We start from the raw sequence: 18,912 nt of genomic DNA, 5'->3' as shown, positions 1-18,912 counted from the left end.
CAGAACCCTAGAGGTAGGGAGGCTTTTAAGATGTGGATTGGGAGCCCTGGGCCTACTCAGGTAAAAAGGAACAAAAGACCGAATGGCTAGGCACAGATTTCAAGTTATATCTTGCTTCGGCTCTGAAAGAGCAGGATCAACTGTGCATTCTTCTCTTGTGGGAGTAGAAATCACTAGCTATGCCAAATTACACCATACTATGTGCAGTCGTTTGTGATGTAAATTTCAACCAGCTTGAGCCTCTTCATGGGCCACCATCGTCATCTAATGAGAGAACACTTGTTGAAACCAGACGGTTGGCCAGAGGTGAAAAGCTCCACCTTCAGTGAGCTAAAACACCCAATCCTTTGCTTCCCATTCCATATAATATGAATCCAAGTTCATATTATCCAAGTTTCATCTTTTGTTTTCCACACAAGAGTCTGGAAAAACTGGGTCAGTTAATCCAAGTAGAAAGCATTCTGTTATTGAGTTAACTCTGTGATGAACTGCTGCTTTTTTGCCTTATCGAAACAAGCTCCCTAGCGTGCAGTAACTCTTGCCATGGGAGTTATCCATGATCTCCAGTAATCTGTTTGATTTGAATTCACCAATAACACACACACACACTCTTTTTTTTTTTGAAGGAGGCAGTGTTTTCTAGAAACAAGTGTTTCTCCCTGTCTTTTGCCACTCATTTGATCACTAAATTGGCTTGGGTGTTATGACTCAAAATAGTTCACTTAAAGTGTTTCAGAACTGCAGTATATTGGAACATATTATAAAGGGAAGAGATCAGTGATCAAGGACATGTCTACATCAGTCCTTTTTTCCAGGGTCGTCCCTGAGTCGTCCCTGAGCATCCAAATGATGCAAAGGGAATCCCGGGGGCAGGCAGGGACAACCCTTGCATTTTCCTGGGATAACTGGTTGCCCAGTTACCACAGTCCCAGGACCATCCCGAGGACCACGGCTGGTGTACTGCATGCTCCTGGGGCCTGAAATGGGCACGGAGCCGCGTGGGGTGACTCCATGCCTATGGGGATGGGGGGCAGCATTTTCGCAATCCCAGGGATGGCAGGGGGGTTGGGCACGGGGGAGCGGTTACCTTTGTTTGACTCCCCTTGAAAAAAAAAAAGGCGGCCACAACATCCCTCTTTCCTTCCGGGATGTCGCGTGGCCATCATCATACTGGGGGAGGATCATGAAAGCAGGTAAGAATGCTATCCTCCCCCCTCCCTCTACACTCCCAAATTACAGTTTTGGGGGGGGGTTGTCCCCATGTGGCAAAGTGCAAACTTTTAAACCAATCTGATAATTATTGTCTGATTATAATTACTGGCTTGATCTGGAATTAGGAGTGAGTAGTGAAGTGGCCAAGTTTACTGATGACACCAAATTATTTAAGGTTGTTAAAACACAAAGGGATTGTGAAGAGTTCCTAAGGGATCTCTCCAAGCTGGGAGAATGGGCATCCAAATGGCAGATGCGGTTTAATGTGAGCAAGTGTAAGGTGATGCACGTTGGGACAAAAGAACACAACTTCACGTATAACCTAATAGGATTTGAGCTAGCAGTAACTGAACGAGAAGGAGATCTTGCAGTTGTGGTGGACAGCTCGATGAAAATGTCCACCCAGTGTGCGGCCACTGTAAAGAAGGCAAACTCCACGTTAGGCATTATAAGAAAATGAATTGAGAATAAAACTGTCAGTATTATACTGCCTTTATACAAATCTATGGTGTGACCACACTTCGAATACTGTGTACGGTTCTGGTCACCACACTTAAAAAAATTATTATAGAGCTGGAAAAAGTGCAGAGAAGGGCAACTAAAATGATGAAGGGGCTGGAGCATCTCCCTTATGAGAGAAGGTTACAACAGCTGGGATTGTTTAGCTTGGAAAAAAAGGCTAAGGGGAGACATGATAGAGGTGTACAAAATTATGCATGGCGTGGAGAATGCGGATAGGGAGACATTTTTCTCTCTCTTTCAAAATACTAGAACCCAGGGTCATCCCACGAAGCTGATTGGTGGGAGATTCAGGACAAATAAAAGGAAGTGCCTCTTCACACTGTACATAGCTAAATTATGGAATTTACTATCACAAGATGTAGTGATGGCCACCAGTTAGGGTGGCTTTAAAAGGGGGTTGGAGAAATTCCTGGAGGAGAAAGCTATCAATGGCTACTAGCCCTGATAGTTATGTGCTACCTCCTGAATCCAAGTCAGAAAGCCTGTGTGCACCAGTTGCTGGGGAACATGGGTGGGAGGGTGCTGTTGCACCATGTCTTGCTTTGTTGGTCCCTGGTCAACAGCTGGATGGCCACTGTGTGAACAGAGAGCTGGACTAGATGGACTCTCAGTCTGATCCAGCATGGTACTACTTATGTTCTTATTCTTTTAGGATCACAGCTGAATTGGGGAGGGGGAAGGAAGGAAAACTGAATGAGTTTTTAATAATAAACTGTTATTGTAGAGCTTGTTGCATCTGGTAGGTAAGATTTTCATCTAAACTTCTGCAGCCATCTGCCTGCATTTATCGTTCCCAATTGTGAGGTCAGGGATCTGAAGTAGTGCTCAAGGTGGAACCTTGCACAACCCCATAGGCCACTGATCAAGTGCCTGTTACATGCCACTCCATCTCCAAATATATACAAACTGGTCATTGAATGGAATAGGCCTTCCATTCAATGACAAGAAGGCTGTATTCACATGTCATGCTAAACCATGGTTTAAGCGCAACTTACACAAGCAGGAGAAAGTTTCAATGTGCCTCAAACTAATGCATTACCCCCTCCCCTTTCCACACATGAAGTTCAGATGCATTTGCTTCTGTTATCACTTAACATGAATGAAGATTGACATGGTCCAGTGGTGATTATTGTTTTATTTAATTTTAAAAAAGTTGTATGCTAAATGTCATGAAGTTTATAACCAACTTTTACCTGCACATGCTTGAACAGGTAAAATGAAGTTAATTGTTATCAATTGATGGTGATTCTCTGCCCTTGGAGCAGTGCATTCGGTCACCATCAATATTTTTCTTTTTCAAAAATCCAATAAACAGATCTGCTGACCTCTGAAGACCTTCATTTCTTCAAATTAAGAGGCACTCTCCTGACTTACAGGGGGATGTTAATGTAATATTCATACATTCTTCAGTGATCAACCTTTTAGTGATATATGATAGAAAGGTCAGATTTAGGATATTTATTTCTGTAATCAACTGTCCAAGGGAATTGCTATTCCAAATTTCAAAACTGTAGTTCCAAAGGGCACTTGCTTCAAGAAGTTAGCTCCAAAGGGCATTTGAACAGCTGGAATGAGATGAGACAACTTACTAATGACCTTTTAGTGGCCTATCTCTGGAAGTTTAAAGTTAGTACTTGGGATTTCCCCCCCCCCTTCAAATCTTGCATTAGAAACATTAAAAGCAGTCTTTAAAAAAAGGCACCAAGAATAACACTAAAAACAACTGTCAGCTTTGTAAAGTGGCTAAGAAAGATTATGCATGTGTGTGGGGTGGGTTGGGGGGTCACTGCTATTAAATATCCCACATTCAGGAATTGTACCACAACTGAGCAGCTCTAAAACCTATGTAGATCCTCAGAGTCTTCTGCTTTCCCAGCTGTGAGACATGTACTGGGATTCTCTATGCAGCCGTAGCAACTGGGTTTGATCACCATAAGTAATACCTGTTATGGGCCTAATTTTCCCACAGTGCTCCTGATATAGTGTCTCTTTGGGACTTTGAGAAATGGAAAGGGGAGCTAGAGGCAGCTGCTATTTGGTCCTATTTGGTGCGCTGCTGCCTGCTACCAGGTAAGCCTTTCAGGGCCCACCGACAGAGGAGTGCCCCACCACCACCAAAGGACACTTTAACCATGGGCGTCTCAAAGCTGGAGCCATCTGTGGATGAGGAAGGTAATGGTGGGAACTCCTAAAATCCCTGCCCCATGTGAGCATTTCTATGTTCTTCGCTAATTTTTAGTTATTCTCTTATCCTGTGATAACAATCCTGTGATAGCATAACATGTCTCAGTTGGTTTGTTTACATAGCTAAATGTTTAACTGAAGGGATTTGGATGTGAGGAGAAAAGCGCGTCAATACAGGGAGACTGATGTATGTTTCAATTGAAGGTAGGCTACATCACAACAATAGCCTGATTATCATCTTGGATATTAAGATGTGGGTAGACTCCAAGCATTCAGGACATATTAGTAAAATATCCTGGGAGTACCTGCCTGTGTAGACAAAAGCAGTTGATCGGGAATGGGTAGACTTGGATCTACTGGTTGATCTCTAGATGATTTACAGCAAATTTCCAAAGATTTCTGACCCCCAGATTGTTTAACAGTGGCCTGGTTCAGACAACACGCTAAACCATGCTGCTTAACCACAAAATGGTTAAAGGAATGCATTAAGGTTGATGCATTCCCTTAACCATTTTGTGGTTAAGCAGCATGATTTAGCGTGTTGTCTGAACCAGGTCAATAGCAACCTGCTAAAATGAAGAAAGCTTGAGGTAACCAGGAATGGTTTTTGTGTGGAAGGACAGTGTGCACCATTCAGTTCTGGTACTTAAAACACATTCCTGGGCCCAATATTCTTTCATTCTAAGAATATGTCTTTTGCACTGAGCTCCAGTTGGTAGAACTCAGGGTTCTAAGAAAAGAAAACAATGTCGATTTTAGAAGTCTGAACTCTGCCCTTCACTCCAGTAGATTAACCGTCTCTGAAACACTCTGTTGTCATGTAAACAAGACCTAATTATAAGAATCCCGTGGGTAAACACATACTCCAGTTAGCAGGACGCAGCTAACAGTTTCTCTGTATTACTGTCCTACACATTCTTTTCACAACACTTGCATTTACTCTCTGCAATGCACACTGCTAGATGGCTTATTCTTTTAATCTTCTTAAATATTTGGCTGTGGTGGTACCCACTATTCCTTGGGAAGCTGTTGAATGAAAGCTGTGTTCATGTGGGCATAGTCTTGCTTACTTTCTAGGCTTTTGGTTTCCTCCCTGAATTCTGTGCCTGAGCTTCGTGCTTTCTTGACGTTTCAGAGTTCCTGTTCATACAGAACACCTCCTAAACCCATAAGCAAATCATGCCTTAATCTTGATCAAAACAAGAGTCCAGAGAGTGAGGACCATATTTATAGCCTTCTCTAAAATCTTGTGGTTCAAACAGCAAAGCAGCCTCAATCCTCACTGCTTTATTGACCCCAAAGAAGGCAAAAGATGCCATTCTGCCATCCAGATTTCAAATCTAATAACATCCTATTTCATTTAGAGTATGGGTTGAGACAAGTCGGTGAATATGGAAATAACATGACAATGCATAAGATCAGATGCTGATTAGAAATTAAGGTATTGATAAATTTACCATGAAAAGTTATTTCTCTCACCAGTTTCTTTGCAGTTTTGTAAGCTACAGCTGACTATTTCCTGATAGTAATGTCACTACTTTTAGCTTGGGAACCACATTTGGGAATAAGGCCAATTCAGTAAATTAGAAAGCAAGACATATCAACCATTCATGTAGTGATTAGAGAGTTGGACTAGGCCTGGGGATGTCTGAGTTCAAATCCACACTCGGCCATGAAGCTCACAGAGAGACATTGGGCCGATCAATCTGTCTCAGCATAACTTACCTCACGTGGTTGTTGTGAGGAGAAACTTTAGGAGAGGACAGCATGTATGCTGCCTTGAGCTCCTTGAAGGAAATTTGGGACAGAAATATAACAAAATGAATAAAGAAATTGACATTCACCAAAATGTGGCAGAAATTGCTAGAACACACATTCGTACCAGTGTGAGCCAGCATGGTTCACATTAGTTACAGCATTGTTAGGCAACCTGGTGCCATGCAGATAATTTTGGACTACAGTTCCCATAATTCCTGACCATTTACCATGCTGCTTGGGGCTTATGGGAGCTGTAGTCTGAAACATTGGGATGGGGGACCAGGTTGCCTACACCCGGGTTAGTGTCGGAGTAGGACCAGGGTTAAAATCTCCACTCATCCATGAAGCTCATTGATTCCACAAGGCTGCATCTCTAACCTATATCCCAGTTTGTTGTTAGGATAAAATAAGGAAAGGAGAGGACCATGTAAGTTGTCCTGAGGAGAAAATGTGTGATAAAACTATTTATAAATTCAGAAGCTTTTGCTTAAGGCAGTGAATGTGTGTTCATACTTCTTTCACCTCACTTTAAAATCTAAATGTGCTTTGGCCCTCTTCAGCCATTCAAAAGATAACATTCATGTATTTACTGCAAAGGTCTGAAGGGGGCTTCTTCTTGAGCCTCTGCTTTATCAGGGGTCTCAATGGCATGGAGGCTTCTAAGCGTTCTATTTTGAGCACCTGAAGGGAGCTTCGCTTAACTCAGTTTTATATCACAAAAGTCATTAATTGGAGACACCCAGATAAATGCCCCAGCCCTGGATGGGAGATAGAATTCCCCATGCATATTGATATTATCTGCCTCTCTTCAGTTAATGATTATTACATTGCAAATTATGCATAGTGTGGAGAATGTGGTTAGGACGACATTTTTCTCCCTCTCCCATAATACTAGAACCCAGGGTCATCCCATGAAGCTGATTGGTGGGAGATTCAAGCTGGACAAAATGAAGTACTTCTTCACACAGCACATAGTTAAACTATGGAATTCGCTACCACAAGATGTAGTGATGGCCACCAATTAGGGTGGCTTTAGAAATAAATTCCTGGAGGAGAAGTCTATCAATGGCTACTAGTCCTGATGGCTAAGTGCTCCAGTATCTGAGGCAATAAGCCTATATGCACCAGTTGCTGGGCAACATGGGTGGGAGGAGGCTATGGCACCCATGTCCTTCTTGTAGGCACCTAGTCAAGTGCTGGTTGGCCACTTTGAGAAGAGAATGCTGGACTAGATGGGGCCTTGGTTTGATCTAGCATGGCTCGTATATTTGTATGCTCTTATTACAAATTTGTAGAGCTAGTGATTATTGTAGTAAGAATCCACATAAGATTTTATTTTAAATAACTGTCTTCAGTCTTCTAGTAAGTAAAGCTCATTGGAGAACATTATTCTATTGTCTGTTTACTAAAATGTAAAGTATGCAGATGGTGAAAATACCCAGAATGTGTTTTAACTATATAAATTAGATAATTCTATGTCTTGGAATCAGTACTAATACCTCTTTACTTAAGAAATGAAAATATATTGTTCACTGTTATTTTTATATGTAGGGGGTGAAATGTGGTCCATACAGTAGATGAAGCTGCTCATGTTCATGGACTGTCCCTAGGGATTGAATCAATCATTGTAGTAGAAAAGGGTGACATTTAAAGAAAGAAACTCAGAGGAAAATGTCATGCTTAAAAAATTAGATTTAAATGCACTAGCTCCTGATTGATTTTTATTGCACTCAGATGGCTACAGTGATTGATTATGAAGCTTACAGATGTTTAGTACCTTTTTCACTTCTCTGATAATCAGAATAATCTAATTTTCAATGTCATTTAATATACAGTACCGAAGGTTATAATAGATCAAGTTTATAGTGATACACAGCAATTATGTATAAGTATATTGAAACCAGACAGAGTTCAGGCTCAACTGTATTGTTAGCATGGTCTTGAAATGATAATGTACAGATATATGTTGTACGTGTGGTTTGAGTCTCCTTGAATGCTATGCAGCATTTTGAATTCCTACCAAATTGCGCAGAATAGCCCCAGAGGATCTTGGACACTGGCAAGGACAAATTTGCTAATGAAGTATATTAATTGAGAAAACTTTTGGTCATTTTGCGTCTTTAAAATACATTTACCCTGACCTAGAGAAACGTAACAGTTTGGTGAATTTATCATTTTTTGTTGGTTACTAGTACCTTAATTTGGTTTGCATCTATAGAACAATCCTACGACTGAAGTCCTAGTGTTGTTAGCATCACTGAAGTAGAGATTTTGTCATAGTAGATTCATTTGAATATAAGCCATAATATATTCAAATGTTTGCTATGTACTTTTCTTTAACGCATATAGTGAGGTTGTATTCATTTATCTTTATTCATTTATTTATACAGGTATGAGTTGCCTTTCAGGCCAAATAGGACCCCAAGGTGACTTACGGTTAAAAGATAACACAATTTAAAAATATGCATGTATGTGCTGAATACTTACACAATACTTGGTATTTTATTTTCCATTTCAGGGAGTTGATATGGTAGTGTAGAAAGCCTCTAATAAATATATAAAATCCCTAAATATACTGGGTTAGAGCCAGATTTAGGCCCATGCAACTCAGCTGGTGGAAGCAAACTTCTGTGCCCCCTCCTCCATCCCATCCCTTTCACAAGAGCCCTTCTGGCCCCCATGAAAATGCTACAGAGAGGGTTGGAGGACCCTGCTGAATGGGGTGAGCTGCAGTATGGAGTGGAGGAAGTGGGGACCCTCTAAGATTAGGCAGGGGCACCTCACATGAGAGATTTGCTTCTATCAACGGAAAGCAAATCCTGGATCCATCACATCACATTTGTATCAATTCTGTCTAAAATTCAATTAGGATGCTTACATTTCAATGGTGAGCATATCTGAGTTACTGTCAAAAGACTAGTTATTTATATGATATGTTAGGGCCATTTGATTTGCCTGAACATAATGAGTTGGATCCAGATTTAGCCACATGCGTCTGGGCTGGCAGAGCAGATTTCCTGGTCCCCTCCTCACAGAGCGGCCTCTCCAATCCCAACCCCAAACACTGCACACAGTGTAGGGTGCCCTTTCTGAATAGGCTAAGCTTTGATGAGGTGGGGGAGGAAGGAACCCTAAAAGTTGGGCAGAGGCACATCTCCATTCATCTTTTAGACCTCTCCTCTTTCTCCTCAGCCACCCATACCACAGGCTACGCCATTCAGTATGTGTGTGGGGTACCCCTCTCTATAGCTTTCAGGGGGTGGGGAAGTCTTCCTCCACCAGCCCAGTTACACATACTTAAATCTGCATCCAACCCAACATGTTTTTAAAGAATTCTAATAATTTTGGCCAGTATCTTACATAATGTGTAATATCTGGAATATTTTAATGCATTAAGCATTTGCCCTCACTTCAAATTTTAAAACTAGATGTGATCCTATCCTCATTTCATTCTAGTACCATGAAGTACAAAAACGTATGTAATGACCTGAATTGCAATACACCAGCCACTCTACTCAAGTAAGAGAATGCTTGGAGAGTCATTGTCCCTTCTTACCATGCTCTCTGTACGATGGGACCTCTTCTTGAACTGCTTACTTCTGTGAGAGACTTGTCCTTTCAGGTCCCCTAGCAGAATTGGATCTGAGATATTGCTTCTCCTTCCTACAAGTGTGGCCAGTTTGGAAATCATACAGCATGAACTTCTTTATTGAGATTAGGCAAGAAAAAGGAAGAAGGAGAGAGAGATTTGGGGCCTGTTCAGTTGACACACTAATCTACCGTGGATCACTCAAAAACATGTGGCCTCCCCACAGCGGGCAGACTATCTATGCCTGCTAACCGTCTTCTCCAAGATGGTTAAGTGGGCTTCCGCGGTGGTTCCCGTGTCATGTGATGGGAACCCCGTGGGTATTTGAGTTCGTTTCGCCAGGAAAAAATGGTGGCAACCATAGAGTCTGCCAACAAGAGCGACAACCACTAACAGTGACATTCTTGCTACCGCTGAAATTTGCTTCCTCCCCCCCTCATTTTCTCAACAAAGCAGCTGCCAGCCATGCGTTTGGCATGCAGAGGATAGTGGGATGCACAGTTAAACCACGTGGAGTTAAGTGACCTAACCACGGAGGGAGGGTAGTGAAAGCAAATGGCGTGGCGTGGAGTGGTTCTGCGATCGTGTGGCAGGCCCGCTTGTCATGGTTCCATTACCCCTCCCCTCTCCATGTTTCCCCTACCCACCCATCCTCCGTGCATGTCAGAACAGGCCCTTTATCTGTTCTCACATTCTAGGAACCGTTAGTAGGAAATGTCCTTTCCAGTGGTGAGGGGAGTCTGTAAATTATAAATGAAGTGAACTCTACCTGCATGTGACCTTTAGCAATTCCCAGGCTCTGGCCAGTCATCATCAAGGAGAGCCAATCATCTTAATTGTTTTTTGTTTTTGTTTAAAATGCAACTGCAAATTCAGCATCATACACACATATCTCAAGAAACAGTCAAGCAGTAGCAATTCAATAAACCAGGATAGGAAGTAGTCGTAGGAAACAACAGCAAGGTATCCGGCTTCTAGAAGGTGCAGCAAGCCAGTATGTCTGTTTGTGGTCGGCTACACATTTGAGGGTGACCCTGGCAACATGTCCTCTGGTAGCTTCTCTTGTACATTATCCCCCAACCGCAGCATTGCTTTTACAGTAGAAGGGCAGGATATAATTACACTCAACAAATGCATGAATCATCTATGCTTATTAATGTAGGGTTATGGCCAGTAGCAGAACCAAGAATGCAATGCTTCTGCTGTTTAAAACAATATATACACACTTGTATATACATACACTAAAATACTGTATGAATATGTACCAGTGTTTCTCCCTTAATGGCCTGCATCTCTATATAAAGCATTCCACCTCCCATTCAACACACACAGTGAAAACGATGAAATATTGCAACACTTGAGTCCTAAGTATTTAATGGCTAACGAATCCTTATATCAACATTACTCCAGGCACGTTAAATACAATAGTTAGATTCATAGTTGGTGCGACTTCATTAAAGCCTATGATCTTGCACTAGGGATTTGGGCAGAGATAACTAGCTTGGGAAGATATAACTTATATAAAATACAATATATACAGCATAATCATATATTCTGTATTTGCACAGCATGGCAGTTACAGTCACTTTGGGAACACTAGCTTAGAATTTACTGATTTTTGTATGTTTATTTAATTCCCTGGTCTGTAAAAGAATCTTACCATTGACTTTTACATTGAATCATGATATTGCTGAATATGTGCAATAGTTTTGTAATCCAGGAGTTCTTTACATCATGCCAGATTGCTCTGCATTATTTTCAATAAATTGTGCAAGATGTTGAATAGTTGTTTTGCTGGATTTGACTTTCTAACAGTGCAACTCAGAAGTAAGCCCTGTTGAGTTCAGCTGGGCTTACTCCGAGGTAAATGTACATGGGATTGCAGCCTCAAGATTGATTGACATTAAACGGGAGGCTCATAGAGGAGTACAACATGTTGATTTTTAATGGTAGCAGAATTACATTAAAAACGTATCAATTAAGAATACTTTAGCTGTCAGTGCAATATTTAACCTCCCTCAACTGAGGTACTTTGTAATGCTATGGGACACATATCCAGCTCATAGCATCTGAAATGGTCTTCTTCAGAGGAATGTGAATTGTACTGCAAAATAAAGCCAGGACTGAAGCCAACATAGTCTCCTTGTAGCAGAAAAAGAACCAAAAAGGCAATTCCCATGTGAATAATCTTGTATGGAGCTAGAGCTCTTGGCAGCAGTTCGTAAGATTGCCCTAAATAAGGTGTTTGTGTTCTGCAAGCTGTTCAAAGCTATTGAGCTAAGTAGCTGCTGAAGCCTTATGTTTAGCAAATGTGTCAATCAGCTCATAGAAATATATGCAAATGGAACTTGATTGCAAGAGGCTTGTTGCTCCTGGCAGTGGAAGTGGAGTTTACATAAGTGAGCAGGGCAAGTCTATCATCCTAGAACAACACATGGCTGCCCTGCTTGTGCTAATACCAGTATAAGCTGGTCTAATGTTATGCTTGACCATTGGACGAGTCAACAGCTAGTGACCTATAATTTACAGCTAGTTGCAGTGTCCATCATATACTGTGAAAGTCACAGAAGTCCTGCTGGGTCAAGAAGGTAGAAACCCAGCAGGTTACTGCTGCTGTTGCAAGCTTAGCTTTTGCCCTGCATCGTTTGGGTCAGTGTGTGGAAAACATATGGACTGGTTGCCTCTGAAAAAAGGGGATGTTGATGAACAATGTGTAGAACCTGCAACAGGTTCATCTAGAGCAGGATTTGGGAAACATGTGGCCCTCCAGATGTTATTGGACTACAACTTCCATTATTGCTGACCACGGACCATACTGGCTGGGAGTGATGGGACCTGGAGTCCAACAACATGTGAAGGGCTATAGTTCCCTCACCCCTGGTGTAGTGATAAGGTGTTCACTAGGGGTGGGTGGATGAGTGAGTGGAAGTGAGTAAAGGCGGTTTTCTATTACCTAGATGTTCTTCCATTTCACATGCCCCAGCGGAGCTCCCCATTGCCCATTAGTGCACCATCACCACCACCACAGATGTCCGTGTTCAGCGCTTCACCTGTTGGGGAATATGTGATAGTTGTATCAATTCTCATTCACTGGAACTTTGTCTGATGTTTCTGTTCTGCAAAGAAAAACTCCTTAATGTACACATTTTACAGGTGAGGAACATGGAGGCTGGAAGATTAACAATTAGCATAAGGCTAACCATGGCAGAGGTTTTAAAAAAAACCTTTCAGTTGTACTTGTTTTCTGTTGGGAGTCAGAAACCTTTGACAACCAATTACTGCAAACCTACCAGAGCTCTGCTAGTAAACCTCAATCAACCTTCTTGCCCCCATGCCTTAACATGTGTCATTTTTTTCAAATGTTACAGAATGACATAGAGCATGAGAACACCTGAGCAAGCCTAAGTTTCTGATTAACCTCCAGTCCTCTTGCCCACTATGCCCCCAGATCTACTCAATTTTCCCCCTTTCCTGGTTTTTAGCTTCAGGAGGTTATTTGTAGCAATGGTTTGCTGTAAGCACCATTTGCTCTTTCAAGGTCTTTACTGATTAGGCCGTGAGCACCTTCGTGACACCTATGCAATGCCACCTCTCTGGCTTCCTTCAGACCTCCTTCTCTGCAAAGCCTTGGGAACCTGTGGAAACTAAACCTAAGTAAACTGAACCAAACACACATTCTTCCTCCATTTATTATATTTTGTATCTCAACCATCCTCAGTGGAACTCATGGCAGTGTATGTGGTACCCAGCTCCCAGTTCTGCCATTACAGCAATCCTGTGAGGTAGGTTATTGACTGGCCCCAGGTTGTTGAGTTAGATTTGTCATTTAATATGGATTCAAACCTAGGTCTCCCTTGTCTTAGTCCAATATTCTCTAACTGTACCACACTGGCTGGGTTCAGGCAATACACTAACCCACCATGGGGTGCGTTTGTGAGCAACCCATATGGGATAAGTGTGTCATGTGGGGAGCATTTTCCCCTCCCACGATTGGTAAAGTACTCACCCTCAAAACCCACATTCTGCAGAGTGGGTTCGGAGAGCCGTGGTGGCTTACCATGTTGCCTGCCGGGCTCTCCGTTAATAAATCCGAGTGATCATAGAGAAGGCTGTTTAAAACGTCCACAAGTGCTAGTGACACTCTAGCCTTAACAGCCAATCTCTATGGTTGTAATCGCCGAGCAGCAGCTGTAGCAACCCCGTTCCTGCTGCAGTGTCCACTGGGATGCATGGCTGCAGTGGAGGCAGGACAACGGCGGGACCCTGGGTAGAGGAGAGGTAAGGGAATCATGCTGCCTAGCATGGTTCCATGATTGTGGGGTGGGTGGATTTTTTGTGGTTTCTTCTCCCCCCCCCCCCAGCGTGGTTCGGCTACCCATCCACCCCCATGAATCGTGTAGATGAGGCTGAGGGGAGACATGATAGCACTCTTCAAATACTTGAAAGTTTGTCACACAGAGGTGGGCCAGGATCTCTTCTTGATCCATCCCAGGACATGAATAATGGGCTGAAGTTACAGGAACCCAGATTCCGGCTGGACATCAGGAAAAACTTCCTGACTGTTAGAGCAGTACGATAGTGGAATTAATTACCTAGGGAGGTAGTAGGCTCTTCCACCCTAGAGGCATTCAAGATGCCATCTGTCAGGAATGCTTTAAGGTGGATTCCTCCATTCAGCAGGGGGTTGGACTCGATGGCCTTATAGGCCCCTTCCAAATTTACTATTCTATGATTGTATGAAACAAGCCCACTGGTTCTATCACCTCTCCTTACTCTCCCTTGCGTCATCTTGCCAACCTTCTATTGCCTCCCATGCAGCAAATTTTAGATTGTACTTTCCTGAGGCCAAGCTTGAATTTTTGTCATTTCACTGCAAAGCATTGTGCTCATTGATGGCCCTATATAATCAAACTTTCATTTGTATCTTCTTTGGGGCTGATTAAGATATCACATTTGCCTTACTTGTACAAAAAGTAGCTCACTCCCATTGGGTCAGGGATTGTATTAACAGTTGGCTTAGTACTCCCTCAGTCAGAGTGTGTTTTATATTGCTGTTCTCTTTAGTTCTCACCTGGTTAATTTAGTTTATCTCCCACAGTGCCTCAGCCCATGCACATGTTATCCCTCTCACATTTTCAGTCTACGTCATGCATAGAATGTTGCCTACAAAAGCGCTTGGCAGAATCAGTCTTGGTCTCTGAGGTACCACAAAGTTTGACATCTTGGTGTTAATACAGTGATAATTGGTCACCAAGGGGCATAATCCTATATAGAAATGGAAATTGCAGCAATGCGGACATACATTCTGAAAGGCAGTTTCTAAGAGGAAGCTACTTATGGTACAAATACCTTAGTTTATAGCATGAAGGGATTCCATGGACAGGGTCAAATAGGTAAATGTAAGGATATTCGCTGTACCGACACAAAGGTAGAGACACAGAGGGGAAAGAGGCAAGCACTAACTGAGAAAAGTAAAGGGAAGTTTGAAATGATGCTCTGCCTTCTTTCATTCAGTCAATTTACAAAGTAAAACCTTCCTGATTTTCTTTTTTTTAAAAATCTACCTTCATTTGGAATGGAACTTGTTGACTGGTAAACGTTTAGAACAATTGCCAACTTGTTCTAGATGGGGTTGCAATGCTCTTTAAATGTCTTTCCCCAGCCTGGTGCCCCCCCCCCACAAACCTTTTTTTTTTTTACTACCACTCCCATCAGCTTCAGCCAGCATCACCAACAGTCAGGAATGACTAATGTTATGCATGGTGTGGAAAAAGTAGATAGACATTTCTCTCTCTCTCTCTCTCTCTTTCGTAATACTAGAACTCAGGATCACCCCATGAAGCTGATTGGTGGGAGATTCAGGACAGATAAAAAGATGTCCTTCTTCACACAGCGCATAGCTAAACTATGGAATTAACTACCACAAGATGTAGTGATGGCCACCAAATGGGATAGCTTTCAAGGGGATTGGACAGATTCCAATACGGCTTCTTTACCCCGACCTAAATGCACATATTCACATTTTAGGTTACATGTCGCAGTCCATTCGCCTCAGCACTGGGTTTTGACTGCAATAATGCGCATATTTGTATTCATGATTTACCACGACTTTTCGATCAGGTCCAAGTTTGCACTGCATTATGGCTGTGTGTCTTCGGGGGAGTTATGTTGGATTTTGACATGTGGGCGGAGCTTTGAGGGTAGGATAACATGATTGACCCATTTCCCAATTTTGCACCAATCCGCTGCCTCCTTCGTTCGTGCCGATTTTAGTTTGAAGTCTCTCTAAGGAGCTCCGCAGAGAAATCTTTTTAAAACAAATTTATTCCTCCACACACAGACACACACACACACACACATAATTTCTGTACTGCCCAATATGCAAAGCTCTCTGGGCGGTTCACCAAAAGAAAGAGAGGGAAACAAGCAGGCAGCCTCTTTCAATTCCCTCTTTAGCCTCATCCCCCTGCCCTGCTCGGTTTGTGTGTTATATTAGTCTGCGGAGCTCCGCAGATAAGATTTATAGCTACGTTGACTTCTACTCTTTAACATCGTATATGGGATAATGCGCACGTGCACATTAATAACTCAATATATAAAAATAATAATTCAGGAAATAAATCAATGTTGCTGCTGCAGTGTGATGCTCTTTACCTACATTCGAATCAACAAAAATTGGGTTTTTATTTAATGAGGAGCAATCCCACTGTTGTATAGGCGACAGCCTGGAGCTTAATGGCTACTTGTCCTGATAACTTTATGCTCCCTTCCGAAACAGAGGCGGTCCTTTGTGTTTTTGACTTTGCTTCTTCATTTAGCTGTCGTAAATGTGTTTAAAGGTGCAATCCTATGTATATTTAGACAAAAAACTGGGGCATGCTGGGAGTTGTAGGAGATTTTTCTATTAAACAAGCATAGGACTGCATCCATATTTTTATAATTAAACACTGCTTGTTTTTATATTTTGTAAGCTGCTCTAAGCAATTCCTTTTTTGTGGTGGGAGGGAAAAGTGGGGCAATAATAATAATAATAATAATGAGTGTTTCTCTTTTTTGTCATAGACAAAAAAGAAAAACACATACTTCATTGACATAGCAATACTGAATGACAAAAATGTTGTTGAAAAGGAAGAGGAAAAGAGAAAAAACTCGCCATGGAAGTCAAAGAACTATGGCAACAGGAAAAGGTCACAATTATTCCATTAGTCACATCGGTCACTGGCATCACATCAAAAAACTATACAGAAAACCTTCCGAAAATGGGCCTACCGTAATACATCCACAGAAAGCAGTCATACTTAAAACATGCTCAATTGTCAGGAAATTCCTGAATCTGTAAAAGACAGCATGACTTGGCAATGCTCATCATGTTCATCTAGAAAAACTGCCATGAGCGAGAAAGAGATAATAATTTATTTATTTATTAAATTTATATACCGTATTATAGGGTGACCATATGAAAAGGAGGACAGGGCTCCTGTATCTTTAACAGTTGTATTGAAAAGGGAATTTCAGCAGGTGTCATTTGTATATATGTGGAATCTGGGGAAATTTCCTCTTCATCACAGCAGTTAAAGCTGCAGGTGCCCTGCCCTCTTTTAAATCTGCTCACTCTAGTATAGCTCCTGCAGCTTTAACTGTGGTGATGAAGAGAGAATTTCACCAGGTTCTCCATATATACAAATGACATCTGCTGAAATTTCCTTTTCTTTGCAACTATTAAAGATACAGGAGACCTGTCCTCCTTTTCATATGGTCACCCTGCCGTATTATAATAATAATAATACATTCTTAGGCTTATATATTGACTCCTGCTGCTGCTGAGTTCCAGGAAAAGGAGAGTATTTGGAGAGGGGAGAAAAAAGAGGGAGAAAAATGGCTGAGCAGCACCGAAGATAACTTGAAAATGGTGACGGTGCCTGCCACCCACTTTCAGCCCAGTAATCATAACTGTAGTATTCCCTGAAAGGGGAGAGAAGAAACCTGTGATCATGATGTCATTCATAACTAGAGGACAGGTTTTCTCCCGAAAATCTACTCTGGTTTTTTCTGGCAACTCAGTTTAGTTGATGTAATGCAACCTTCCTTGCTTCACCCCCCCAGTGGGTTTGTTGAAGACTAACAATGAGGAATTATTATTTTTATTCTAAATGGCTTGGGGCCAGGCTATCTGAAGGAACGCCTCCTCCCATAGGTACCTGCTCAGACCCTAAGGTCATCCTCAGGGGTCCTTCTCCCTGAGCTCCTGCCAAAGGAAGTGAGGCAGGTAGTTACCAGGAGGAGGGCCTTCTCTGCTGTGGCACCCTGACTGTGAAATGAACTCCCTAAGGAGGTTCACCTGGCATCTACACTATATTCTTTTTATTCTCTCAGCATTTTAACAGTCTATAAATTTAATTTTAACTTTGCTGTTTAAAATTTGTATTTTAAATTTGTATTTCTGCACTGGTGCTGCTTTTATCTTGGTTGTGCTTTTATGTTGTTTTTTATGTCATGTTTTTATACTGCTTGTTTTATACTGAATGGTTTTAATTTTTGTGAACCGCCCAGAGAGCTTCGGCTATTGGGCGGTATAAAAATGCAATAAATAAATAATATTTGGGGGGTGGGGAGGATGCTGTAGCTCAGTGGTAGAACACAGACATTGCATGGGAAAGGGGCCGGGTTCCATCCCCAGCATCTCCACGTAGAGCTGGGAAAGATCCCTCTCTGGAACCTTGGGCAGCTGCTTGACAATACTAAGCTGCAAGAACCAATGATCTCACTTGTTATAAAGCCAGTTTCCTATGTTTACAGGTGTTTGTGGGCAGATCTTTCTATGGATTGGTCTAAGGATAATGCTGTCTAATGTAAAAAATAACATTTACCCATAAATGTGCCTCTGGGAAGTCTCTGATCTTGTACAGAAAGATGAAGTCGTTTTGCTACTTGCAAAAAGATTTATAGCCTCAGTTAATCTCATGCGCTCAAATTTTGTTAATGGGTATTGAACAAAATTACTAATTTCCTCCCTGTGTTCTCTGTATGTTTGACTTGTTTAATGTTTATTGCTGTAATCAAGAACTATTGGATTTAGTGTAGGTTAGTCTAAATAACCGTATTTGAACTGCTTTCCTTCTTGCCTCCAGCTGTCAGAAATGACAGGAACAAAAAGAAAAAGGAGCCTCTAAAGCAAGAGTTTATGGAGAACTATGAAATGACAGCAGAGTTGGATGATCTCACGGAGAAAATCAGAAAATCTCACCAGGAAACGTTCCCTTCACTCTGCCAACTGGGCAAATACACTACGGTAAGAGCAATTGTGAAGAATATGTTTGCAAATGTATCATGAGGATTTGAGGGTGGGGGTGGGGTCCTGGAATCACAGAAATTAGTTGATCTGGATGGGACCTGGAATTCCTAAGGACAAACCCACTCAACAAGCAGTTCTTTTAAATCTTTCCTGAAAGATTAGCCAAAATGGTCTGAGTCATGTAATGTCATAAATGAAAGCTGAAGAGAACAAGGTATCAGTTGATCGCCCGAAAAACAAATCCTGTGTTTGTTGCAGTAGTTGATAATAGCAGAGTGGTTATGTTGAAGTGGGTTCCTCCAAATGGGGCTTTTATCCAGTTATTGAGATTGATTACTCACAGAAGTTTGCAGGT

At 41.9% G+C, this 18,912-nt stretch overlaps 1 protein-coding gene across 1 annotated transcript in view; it reads left to right on the top strand.

Moving 5' to 3' along the window:
• RARB (retinoic acid receptor beta) overlaps positions 1–18,912 on the top strand; it is a 113,896-nt gene that overhangs the window by 72,473 nt on the left and 22,511 nt on the right. Inside the window, exon 4 of the mRNA XM_063128176.1 lies at positions 18,394–18,554. Within this exon, the coding sequence (XP_062984246.1) occupies positions 18,394–18,554 (161 nt within the window). The remainder of the gene's footprint in view (positions 1–18,393; positions 18,555–18,912) is intronic.

This window comes from Elgaria multicarinata, chromosome 1, assembly GCF_023053635.1.
Source record: "Elgaria multicarinata webbii isolate HBS135686 ecotype San Diego chromosome 1, rElgMul1.1.pri, whole genome shotgun sequence".
In the NCBI taxonomy this organism is placed as follows: Eukaryota; Metazoa; Chordata; class Lepidosauria; order Squamata; family Anguidae; genus Elgaria; species Elgaria multicarinata.
This window is presented reverse-complemented; position numbering and strand designations above follow the sequence as displayed.